Raw genomic sequence first — 12982 nt, forward strand, 5'->3', positions numbered from 1 at the left:
GCCTTCGTCACCCTCAGGAGCGATATCAGCCATAATCACCTCTTCCTTTAACAATTTTAGCTACTTTTTTACCCAGCAGCCCCCCACCTTCATGACTATGGACTTACAATGAGAACTTCATGCTACTCACCAAGCCTGGAGCAACAGAGCAGTTCCAAAGAAAGCTGAACCAAAGCTAGTCTGATCACCGCATACTTTTATAAAAGATCTTTATGGGGAAATTTTTAGGGAGTTTTGAGGCTTCTCTCTTCCTTTCTACTCCCACTGTAAATCTACACTATCTCTCTACCTTTTTGTTTATCACACTCCTTGGCTGTGGTGTCCTCGAAAGGCATCCCCATTCACACCTGCTAGAAGATTGACCCTGATCAGAAGATGAAAGAAGTGGAAAAGTGAGGATATGTTTTTGAAGCTTCTCCAGTCTGAAGAGGCTGCTGTCCGGGAGAGTACGGATTGGAGGGACCACATGGAGATCAGTCAGAAGGATCAGAATTGGAAGGACCAACTATTCAAGGAAAACCAGAGCAGCCAAAAGGTACATCAACCAGTGCACCAGGAACATGACTCTGCTCAAGCAAACAGATGTTGCAGAATTATCCAAAACATCCAAAGACCACCTCCCCCACAGCCTTTGCATCTCATTCACAATTCAGTGTCCACAAGACCATACACCCCCCCCCACACACACACACACAAGGCACTAGCACAACCTACAGCCTTTTCCCTACAATTCTTTGATAGTGGAAAACAAGGAGAACTATGACTATGCATACACTGACAGACACCCAGAACTTTGCTTATTTAACACTAGTAATATAGATGTAAAGCTTAATATGGTTATATAGGTGTCAACCCTCAAAGTTTACTGTTGCTAATAAATTTGTTCATTGTTTATTTGCACACAAAATTCGTGATTTTTTTTTTCCAGAAAACCACAAATATTTATTGGGTGTCAAACAAATGTTAAAGACCAAAGCATCACCTACTCTCAAATTCATAACAGATATTTACAAATCATTTAAAATCCAGATTCAAGGCAAAACACAAAGTACACAAAAGTAGCACACCACAATAATATGGCACACTGTTAAAGTGATATTTTAAGGCCTCCCTCAGCCATATAGCTCCTTGATGGACTTTAGTTACTGTCCTTGTGTCTGGCTGTTCAAAATCAGCAGACAGTCTTTCCACTTCCCCACTCCACCCTGACAGTAAAGTTTCCCCTTCCCTTCGCTTCACAAATATTATGCAATATTATTCTACAACAAGAATAGTTGCCTTACTGAGATCCAGCCTTCCCATGAGACATCGCCAGAGGCCTTTCAACCTAGCAAAAGCACATTCAACAGTCATCCTGCACCTGCTCAGACACTAGGTAACTCTCCTTGCTAATGTACGGGCATCCAGTGTATGGTTTCATAAACAAGGGAAGCAAAGGATAGGCTGGTTCCCCCAGAATCACTATTAGCATTTCAACCCCACCCAAATGAATGTGTCAGTCTGGGAAGTATGTCCATGCTTACCAGGGCCGGCTCCAGCTTTTTTGCCGCCCCAAGCGGCGAAGCAGGGTGGGGGGTGGGGTGGTAAAGAGAGAGATATAACCGCGATTGGCGGCACTTCGGCAGCAGCTTCATTCTTCGGCGGCGGGTCTTTCACTCGGAGAGGCACTGAGGGACCTGCCGCCGAAGACCCGGACGTGCCGCCCCTTTCCATTGGCTGCCCCAAGCACCTGCTTTCTTCGCTGGTGCCTGGAGCCGGCCCTGATGCTTGCATCTTTTGGAAAAGTCCAGTATACCTCAAAATGCAAGTGTCACATACACACACTGTCCATCCAACAATAATGTCAGTGAAATGTCCCCAGTGATCCATCAGTATTTGCACAGCCATGGAAAAGTACCCTTTCTGCTCATGTACTCAGTGGCAAGGTGGGATGGCCCAGAACTGGAATTTGCATCTCCTCTATCACCCTCCACACACTTTTGGGGTGGGGGGGGGGGGGATGGACATTGCTTCAAATCCTCCTTCTATTTCTTGCATGTTCCCCAGAGTCACAATACTGTGCAGCACAAAAGGCTTCATGGCCTTGCACACCAGGATGACAACTGCCCCCACAGTAGATTTTAAAATTCTGAACTGATTGCCCACAGCCCAAAAGTAGTATGAGGCTACAAGCTTCCAGAGCATGATTGCTAGATGCTTTTCCACTGTCAAAGCAGCTCTCATTCTGGTGTCTCTGCACTGGATGGCTGGGACATAGCCTCCCACATCTCAAAGTTTTGCAGCCACCGCTGATTGCCACAGATCTGTATCACAATGTGATGTGTTCCACCGCTCAGTGCTTGTTTCTTGGTCCAAAAATGCTGATCCACTGTGTGGTGCTGATCAACAAATGTCTGAAGCATCCTGAAGTTTCTATGCACTGCCCACATCATTCACTCATCCACCTCAGTGCATCCTGTCTCATCTTCATCAAAGCACCACTGTTACAGTGGCAGTCACTGAAGTTCTGCAAATACAGAATAATCACATCCTGTCTCTAAAACCAGACACGAGAGCTCCGCTTAACTGTTCTGGATCCATATTTCTAATAGCGAGATGGCAAAGAGAACAAAAGCAGTACAAGGAACAGTGGGAATTTTTAAAAAGACATGAACATGATCATCTAGAAGAAGCTTTAGGGAATGGAAGAAAGGGAATTGTAGGAACTTGACCCCGAGCTCCCATAATTCCCCGAGTGAAGTGCGGGTGTTCCACAATGCATTGCAAAAATGTTCTGCAAAGCACTGTGCTGGACAGTGATGTAGAGATATGGGGATGCCTATACATAGTGCACCACAGCTTCTGCCAATATAACCTCTTATATGTGATGCAAGCAAAAACAGCCAAGAGTGCATGTACTCTAGCAACATCAGCAACTGCAAGGCAGCAGAAGTTCTAGTGTAGAGATGACCTGAGCTGAGTTTTTAATATAAACAAGAGCAAGACCTGGTGTATTTATAATACTTAGGCTGCTTGAATCAGAAAATAATCTTAGGAAAAAATGTGCAGGTTTACTTAAGAGTCTTTAGAATAAGTTGCAAGGACTTTTCATTCACTAGCTACAGTTTGAAGAATCGTAAGCATGCTTCACATCTGCTATCCCTTACATGTAAGGCAACTGATATTTATCCATGTCCTTATACACAATTATTCTGGGCAATACAACTGAGACACATCTAGCCCAGTGTTAAACGGGCAATGATGAATAAAATTACTTTTTGGGGGCACTTCTTTAAGCACCTATTAATTTGCAGACTATAAAGTCAGCTTTGCCTGTTTTGATCATCCACACACGTCTTCCTTTCTGTCTCCATTTTTAGATTTTTGGATTTACTGAACCATAAATGCTAAGGTTTCAATGAAAAACTACTCGTTAAGCACCAAATTTCCTGTTTCACTACTATATTATGTATGCAGATGGTACAACGTAGGAAGTTCTTTGATAGGACATTTTCCAAAAAGGCAATTAAAAAATATATTTAAGGCATAATACTCATAATAAATTCAGGCTGTGCATGGGACTGAACACATTCTAAGCTACACCATACTAGTGAGTGAAAAAAAACTGCTCTATCTATTCTTGGCTTTCACAACATCAATGCAATATAGTAGGTGCCATCAATTACAAAATAGTTTCTCAGACTGCACATACTAGTCTTTTATAGATGATCTTGGCTTGCTGCAAACAGAGTTTCTTTTAAAGGCTTATTGAAATATCAAAGAAAGGGAAAACATGTCTGAAACTGACAGCTGTAAAATCCAGTAGCAGTATCTTATCTAAGAATGAAATCATTGAAACCCAGATACTCCGGAAAGAACTGAATAGATAATAAAAAGGACAGCTGTACAAGCAGCATCTGGGAAACCACTGCTTACTGAGAACTTGTGACAGAATGCAAAAAAGATGACCTTTGGTCAGGGATATCAAATATCAATGCAAAGGAGAAATAATTCATTGTAAAATAAACTCATTAGTTAATAGAAGGCACATCAGCAAAAAAATAAAATCTAAGCAGGGTGAAAACTGAGCCCAAAGAAACATTTCTATGGATTCTCTCAGTTTTTCATCCAATTAATAGAAAACATACATTAATACAACACACAGAAAGATGGAAGGCGACTATAGTAACAATTTAAAAACAGCAACTTTGGGGGGGAGGGGGGAGGAGGGAAAATGGGATTTAATAAATGATGTTAAACATACCTTTTCCAGAACTGCATGATCCACTAAACACATCAGTTTGGAACAAATGTCAGGTGCCTATTGCAAGAGAGAGCTTGGAAAGTTATATTTAAAAGGAAGTGTGACCTCATTAAATGAGATCACAAGCAGCCACTTGAGAATCTTTGCGTTCTTAAAATGGTCCATTACTGAGAAATCATGCGTTTAACATCAGTTCTGTGAAAGACAACTGTTCTAAAGGCTTAGATTTTCAGAGCATTTATGGTCATAGCCAACTCTCTATTTTATGACACTAAATTATATGTTCCCACCTCAAAAAAAAAAAAAGAGAGAACAGGATCAGATCTGACAGAGCAAAATGTTTTCACAAAAGAGAAACCACAATTGCTTTAGTGTTCAGAGTGAACAAAAATGGAAAGATGCTAGTTAAACCCCTTATTGGAATGCTGTTGCTTTCCACCATGCAATAAGAATTACTTCAGAGGAAAGGTGAAGTGTATTTGATAAGATGGTTTTCCTAGACTTAACTTAAGGTTTTTCATCCCACAGATTGAAAACAATCTACATTAGCATATACGTCTAAAACCCAGTGGTCAGAATTACATTTTATTTTAGAGCCTACAGATATTTTTTTAACTAGTCTTCAATGTGATAACCACAAGATACATAAAGAGCCTTACATTCCAGTCTCTTCTGATTTGCTCATGTCAAATCGCTATTCTCATTTTGACAGCTCTAACTAACAGGCACTAACATTGCTCTTTACTGTAGACTCAGACAATCTTCACAAATTTTTTTTATTATGAAACCCATCTACGTTGAAAAGCATGTCAGGGTGGGAGTGGTTAACACGGATTAAAATGGATTTCTGCAAGTGCTACCTATGTTGGTTTCCAAAATAAACCAACACTGATCTGAAAGAAGTCTTGTACTTGTATTAGTTTCCATCCTCATTCAACCCTCGGTCCCACTTATTAATGGCCAAAAACCAAACATGAAGATTTTATGTTAGAAAAACTCAGCAACAACATTGGCAGTCTACATTATGATTTCCGTGGATGATCAAAATAGCATTCCCATGTCATTCTCTCTCTCTTCATAGTGGAGATCTTTCACCATATTATGTATTAAAAAAAAATGCAAAGTGAGTTGACAGATGGCTATAAAGTTACAAGACTCATTATATTCCATCCATTATCTTTGGATCTCAATTATTCCTGGAGATGATATTAATTTATTCTCTGTCAGATGGATAGACAAATAAATGGTTTGTGAATATTTTAAAAGTCTGCAATGCACAGACGAGTCACAAAGAGGACATTCCAGAAAGTCTAAATACCTGCTGTAAAAATCAGGCTTTTTAAATACTGTAGAGAGGAGGAAATACAAACTGGTAGTGTCCAAACAGGTTTCATGTCTTCGGGTAAGAGGTTTCCTTGAAGAGTCCTTCACAAAATTCCAGTACTTTACCTTCCATTTGATAAAGTTCTGTCTGTGGATTACTAACATACTCATCTCATGACCTTAGTATCTAAGTAACAAGATGAAGTCTATGAAATAAATATAAATGCAATCTTTAAAGATTTTAGAAGTGCTCCCCAAAAAGGAAACAACCCACTAGTTGTTGGCAAATTTATCCAGGTGTTAGCTAGCCAGGGGGGAAAAAAACAAACACACAAACACAAACACTACTCACCAGTAGACTAGCTCCAGATTGGAATAAGTTGTAAGGATAAAGAATACGTTCATAATGGGCACGGATGTGTGAACCCACTGCCTTGCCTGGAGCAAAACCCATTCTGATGGCTATTTTCGTCCATTTTCTCTCCTTACAGACGAAGTCAAATCCACCTTCTTCTGCAACTAGCTATAAAGGAAAAATACAATGGTCACATATACAAAAATAAAGTCATTAGTGTATAAAGATCTACTGCCAGTAAAAAAAAAAAAAAAAAAAAAAAAAAAAAAAAAAGTTACAAAGGAAAAAGCATTTCCTTTTGCAGCTGCTACCATATGCAATAAATACTTTAAATACAGTTTTCACATTAAGAGAATGCTGTAGCTTAAATCCTTTACTTAGCTAGTCAGAAAACTTAAAGACCTCTGAAAAAGTTTATAGATTCACAGATTCCAAGGTCAGAAGGGACCAATTGTGATGATCTGAACTGTTGTATAACACAGGTCACACAACTTCCCCAAAATAATGCTTTACAGTATGCACCAGAAGGGAAGATTAGATGCAGGTTTATAGTTCAGTCTAGTTGGAGGATTCTCTCAGGCTGCATTTCTAAGGCTCTACTACTGAATTAGCTATCCAACACTACTTTTTAGTGCAATATAAACCGCTCTTGTCGTGAATCCATTTCACAGAATATGTCTCAAGGCATTAAATCATATATTAAAAACCCTCTAATGAAGTAGCTTACTAAAGACGACTTGACTTCAGTCGAGGAACAGAAATAATATGACATCTTTTGCAGGAAAACAAGCTATTTAAAAAAATAGTCTTACCCTATTAAGTTGAAATAAATCCAAGATCTTCCTCTCTACATGTGGAATTTTCAGTGTACATCCTTGGAGCTCCCAAAACTTTGCAATCTGGTCCAGAAAATTCAGCTTCACACGGGTCTGAGCCTAACAGAAGACAGTCTGCTTTCAATATGCAGTTCAATTTAGCTTCCACTTCCCAATGTTTTCAATATTAGAACATTTTCAAGTTCAGATCTTCGGTTATGTTCCAAAATCCCTCTTTAAATGTATTTGCACCTAGTATAATAAAGCTAGACATGACTGGCTTCCTTTCATTTTTGTTTATTTGGGAAAGATGCTGGATTGACTGCATTGAAATTGAAGTTCTCCAGATATCTAGACGTATAGCCTTGTCAATGTGCTTGAACTCTATCATAGATTGATCACATTTGTTTGGGAAAGGAAACTTCTGTCTCCACTGGGCCTTTGGCATCCCGGCTAATGCCACCAATTGTGATTTCAATTTCAATGTATCCACCATTTGAAGGCAATGACTGGAATCAGTTGTTTTAAAAAAGACTCGCTATTCAATCCTCTATATTCCCTGTGTTAGACCTGATCCATCCTCAGTAATGATGTTCACTGGCTCTATGTTAGGAAACCTATCCACTCCAAAAGGACTAGATCACTGAGGCAAGAAGCACATCGGAGGACCTACAGAGTTGCAAACCTTCCCCACTCACAGATGTGCACAGGCAATGGTGAGAGCAACCTTACTCCTCCTTTGCTGGAGAAAGAAGCAGCACCAGTCCCGCCAGTAGTAAATTCTGTAACTAGGTCCCTGGGCATTAGAGGGATGGGGTAATGTGGCATGCCCCAACAGGACCCCTTCCTGCACTCCTCCTCCCCAAAGAGCTACAGATTCATTTCTAATGCAGATTTGTGGGTTTACCCAAATACAAATTAATGAGATTTACTACATGGATTAATTTCCTTCTGTGAGGGGATTCATCTTTCAAGTCATCTTCACAAATTGTCTTTAAAAGTTACTGAATCTACACTGTATCTGTAGTGAACACTGGTCAAATACACAGAACCTTTGGCTGCCAAAAATGTTTTCTCCCCTACCACATAATGCATTTGCCAGTACGTTTTACTGCAAAACATGGTGGGGAGGAATAGGTCAGTAGTTTGAGCATTGGCCTGCTAAACCCAGGGTGGTGAGTTCAATCCTTGAGGGGGCCACTTAGGAATCTGGGGCAAAATCAGTACTTGGTCCTGCTAGAGAAGGCAGGGGGCTGGACTTGATGACCTTTCAAGGTCCCTTCCAGTTCTATGAGATATGGAGATATACCTATGTTATAAAACTAGCAACCAGTAACTTTAAAAAAAAAAAAATCATACTCTGAATCAGACAGGTAAGTGCCAGATGAATAATGGTCCAAACTCTAATACAACCCTAATTCTATCAAAATACATTTTTTTTTATTGTTATCACCACAAAGTGTCTACAAGAACTGAGCTGTGATTCATCTTATATTAGCTGGAATCAAAGCTCTACCTTTGAGCTTAGAAAACATTTACTGATATTTTAAACCCTATGAAACTTAGAATAAGTTGTTATCCATACCAATCTGGTCCACTTCCATTTGATAAAAAATTATTCCACCCTCAAAGAGAACTTTAACATTACATTTCAGCAGACTTATGTGTTTAGACACTACACCATCACTAACATCAACGAGACCTGGTACAGAGTTAGGCCTGGTCTACACTAGGAGGTTATGTCGAATTTAGCAGCGTTAAATCGAATTAACCCTGCACCCATCCACACAACGAAGCTATTTATTTCGACATAGTGATCTCTTTAAATCGATTTCTGTACTCCTCCCCGATGAGGGGAGTAGCGCTAAATTCGACATAGCCATGTCGAATTAGGGTAGGTGTGGCTGGAATTCGATGCTAATAGCTCCGGGAGCTATCCCACAGTGCACCACTCTGTTGACGCTCTGGACAGCAGTCCGAGCTTGGATGTTCTGACCAGCCACACAGGAAATGCCCCGGGAAAATTTGAATTCCTTTTCCTGTCTGGCCAGTTTGAATCTCATTTCCTGTTTGGACATCATGGCGAGCTCAGTAGCACTGGCAACGATGCAGAGCTCTCCAGCAGAGGTGACCATGCAATCGCAGAATAGAAAGAGGGCCCCAGCATGGACTGATCGGGAAGTCTTGGATCTGATCGCTGTGTGGGGCGATGAGTCCGTGCTTTCGGAGCTGCGCTCGAAAAGACGGAACGCAAAGATCTACGAGAAGATCTCCAAAGCCATGACGGAGAGGGGATACAGCCGGGATGCAACGCAGTGCCGCGTGAAAATCAAGGACCTGAGACAAGGCTACCAGAAGACCAAAGCGGCAAACGGACACTCCGGATCCCAGCCCCACACATGCCGTTTCTACGAGGCACTGCATTCCATTCTAGGTGCGGCCGCCACCACTACCCCACCACTGACCGTGGACTCCGACAATGGGATATTGTCGACGGCCGCTTCCTCGGAGATGTTCGCGGACGGGGAAGATGAGGAAGGAGATGAGGAGGACGAGGCAGTCGACAGCACTTACAACGCTGATTTCCCCGACAGCCAGGATCTCTTCATCACCCTCACGGAGATCCCCTACCAACCCTCCCAAGGCGTTAACCGTGACCCTGAATCAGGGGAAGGATCAGTCGGTAAGTGTTTTAAACATGTAAACATTTATTTTGAACAGAACAGGAATGGAATATTAACAATGGGTATTTCATGATTACTTTGCCCTAGGCGCTTAACTTTTTAGTCCTTGCCAGTGCAACTACTGCAAAAGTATCTCAAAATGTCCGGGGATAGAGCAGAAATCCTCCTGGGACATCTCCATGAAGCTCTCCTGGAGGTAATTTGAAAGCCTTTGCATCAGGTTCCTGGGGAGAGCGGCCTTATTGCGTCCTCCATGGTAGGAAACTTTTCCGTGCCAGGCTAGCAGCAAGTACTCCGGGATCAGTGCCTCGCACAGCATGGCAGCATACGGACCTGGTTTTTGCTGGCATTCACACAGCACGCGGTCTTTCTCTGTGTCCGAAATCCTCATCAGAGTGATATCGCTCATGGTGACCTGCTTTAAATTAGGGGAATGTTAGTATTAGGACTGATTGCCTGTTCCTTTACATAACTGTAACCGGCCGTTTACAGCCACGCGGTGGAGGCGGGACAGGGGCAGCATACAGGGATCTTTCCCGGGGACGGCCGCGAGCGGGGTGGGACAGGGGCAGAGTTCATGCTGGCCGGATTCCCTGCAGCAGGAACTGGCCAACACTAGAGGCATAGCTTTGAACGTGAAAGGAGGGCACTGCTATAAATTAAGCTTTCAGCAGCCAAAAGTCTACGGCTTACCATGTCCGCCTGCTACCCGAATTCCGCTGTCCTGCCCCGCTTGTGTGATCTGTACTCCAAGACCCCAGGCACTGAATGGGAAGGCCGAAAATTCGACCTTGTCCTGAGTGCGCATGTGATAGGTGCTGTGCATGGTCTTGTTCACAGAGAACTAGGTTCATTGTTCATAAAAATGTATCTTTGTGAGGAATTCACTCCCTTTTTCCCATCCCACAGCTGCAAGTGTCTCCCGAGCTACCCCGGCATCCCCCTCCGAGAGGCTGGCGCAGATCAGGCGACGAAAGAGAAGGACGAGATGTTCTCAGAACTTATGGGCTGCTCCCGAGCCGAGGCGGCACAGCAGACCCAGTGGAGGGAGAACATGTCGCAATACCAGCGATCACACAGCGAACGGGAGGACAGGTGGCGGCAGGAAGACCAGCAGGCGACTCAAACGCTGCTTGGACTAATGAGGGAGCAAACGGACACGCTCTGGCACCTTGTAGATGTTCTGCAGGACCAGAGGCAGGAGGACAGAGCCCCGCTGCAGTCTCTCTCTAACCGCCCTCCCCCGCCACAAAGTCCCATCCCCCCCTCACCCAAAGTCCCAAGAAGGAGGGGCGCCAGGGACCGTGAAAACAGTCACTCCACCCCTGCAGACTGCTCAAGTAACAGAAGGCTCTCATTCCCAAAGATTTGATAAGTCTTTTCCTTCACTCCAAAAGCACCTCACCCAAGCCCCCGTCCCAGTGTCATCCCCTAACTGTCTAGTTGTTAATAATAAAAAATACGTTTCTGTTAATTACTGTTTCCGTCATGTTCTTTTAGAAGAGAGTGTGTTTGAAGGGGGGAAAGGGGGTTGGTAATTGGAGAGGACAGTCACCTTTACCAGGGTACAGACACAGGGGCAGGTTCAGGAGCAGGTCACACACACATTGCAGTCACTAGGCACCCTGGTCAGTCTGGGAGGTGGTTTTCATGTTCTGGGGGGGGAGGGGCTAATGTGAGTTTGTGGTGGGGGAGGGCGGTTACAGATCTTATGCAGCGGTCCTTAGCCTGGATGACAGAGCCACGCAGCAGGGGATCTGTAACCGTCCTCCTCCGCCACAAAGTCACATAGCCCCCACACAAAGAGTCCCGAAAAGGAGGGGTGGCAGGCTCCGTTGAAACAACCAGTCCACCACTGCGGACCGCTCTAGGAGCAGGAGCCTGTCATTCCTCGAGTTTCAACCCTTTACCACGAAACCCTTAATAAAGAAAACGGTGTTAATGAACAAAGTTCCATTTATTTAATTTTTAAAGGTGTGTTGGAAGGGGGGCAACAGGGTGAAGAGGGTATGTAACTGGAGAGGATAGTCAACATTAAGTGGGTAAAGAAACGGGGGCAGGTTCAACTTCTCTTTAAACAAACTTAATAGTCACAGGTTATCCTGCTCACTGTGGAACCTAGCTTTCAAAGCCTCCCGGATGCACAGCGCGTCCCGCTGGGTCTTCTAATCGCCCGGCTGTCTGGCTGGGCGTAATCAGCAGCCAGGCGATGTGCCTCAACCTCTCACCCCGCCATAAACGTCTCCCCCTTGCTCTCACAGAGATTGTGGAGCACACAGCAAGCTGCAATAACAATGGGGATATTGGTTTCACTGAGATCAGAGCGACTGAGTAAGCTTCTCCATCTCCCCTTCAGACGTCCAAAAGCACACTCCACCACCATTCTGCACTTGCTCAGCCGGTAGTTGAAGAGTTCTTTTTCACTGTCCAGGGCACCTGTATAGGGCTTCATGAGCCAGGGCATTAGCGGGTAGGCTGGGTCCCCGAGGATCACTATAGGCATCTCCACATCCCCAACAGTTATTTTGTGGTCCGGGAAGTAAATACCTTCCTGCAGCCGTCTAAACAGACCAGAGTTCCTGAAAACACGAGCGTCATGAACCTTGCCCGGCCATCCGACGTTGATGTTGGTAAAACGTCCCCTATGGTCCACCAGTGCTTGCAGCACCATTGAAAAGTAGCCCTTTCCGTTAATGTACTGGCTGGCCTGGTGGTCCGGTCCCAGGATAGGGATGCGAGTTCCATCTATAGCCCCACCGCAGTTTGGGAATCCCTTCGCGGCGAAGCCATCTATGATGATCTGCATGTTTCCCAGGGTCACTACCTTTGAGAGCAGTAGCTCAACGACTGCGTTGGCTACCTGCATCACAGCAACCCCCACGGTAGATTTGCCCAAGCCAAAGTGGTTCGCGACTGACCGGTAGCTGTCTGGCGTTGCAAGCTTCCAGAGGGCTATCGCCACTCGCTTCTGGACAGTCAGGGCTGCTCGCATCCGGGTGTCCTTGCGCTTCAGGGCAGGGGACAGCAACTCACAAAGTTCCAGGAAAGTTCCCTTACGCATGCGAAAGTTTCGCAGCCACTGTGATTCATCCCAGACCTGCAGCACTATGCGGTCCCACCAGTCCGTGCTTGTTTCCCGGGCCCAGAATCGCCGTTCCACAGCATCAACATGACCCATTGCCACCATGATGTCCACGGCGCGGGGTCCCGTGCTTTGCGAGAGGTCTGTGCCCCTCTCAGACTTAATGTCCTCACCGCGCTGCCGTAGCCTCCTCGCCCGATTTCTCAGCATCTGCCTCTGAAAAAGGTGGATGATAAGGTGCGAGGTGTTGACAACGGCCATAACTGCAGGGATGATCGCAGCGGGGGGCTCCATGCTCGCAGTGCTGTGGCGTCCGCGCTGTCACTCACCAGAAAAGTGCGCGAACTGATTGCCCGCTGGCGCTTTCAGGGAGGGAGGGCGGGAGTGACGGTTGAACGACGACAGTTACCCAAAACCACCCTCGACATTTTTTTCCCCAGCAGGCATTGGGGGCTTGACCCAGAATTCCAATGGGCAGCG

General features: G+C 44.5%; 1 protein-coding gene across 4 annotated transcripts in view; it reads right to left on the reverse strand.

Moving 5' to 3' along the window:
- The window catches only part of KDM5B (lysine demethylase 5B), a 188952-nt gene that overhangs the window by 142943 nt on the left and 33027 nt on the right, over positions 1-12982 (reverse strand). For 3 of the 4 annotated variants that reach the window (XM_065403804.1, XM_065403805.1, XM_065403803.1), the window contains exons 3-4: positions 6734-6856; positions 5919-6089 (exon numbers count right to left, since the gene is read on the reverse strand). In XM_065403804.1, the coding sequence (XP_065259876.1) occupies positions 5919-6089; positions 6734-6856 (294 nt within the window). Of the gene's footprint in view, positions 1-4243; positions 4301-5918; positions 6090-6733; positions 6857-12982 lie in introns of all 4 variants that reach the window. The other variant, XM_065403802.1, reaches the window with a different exon arrangement.

This window comes from Emys orbicularis, chromosome 4 (genome assembly GCF_028017835.1).
Source record: "Emys orbicularis isolate rEmyOrb1 chromosome 4, rEmyOrb1.hap1, whole genome shotgun sequence".
In the NCBI taxonomy this organism is placed as follows: Eukaryota; Metazoa; Chordata; order Testudines; family Emydidae; genus Emys; species Emys orbicularis.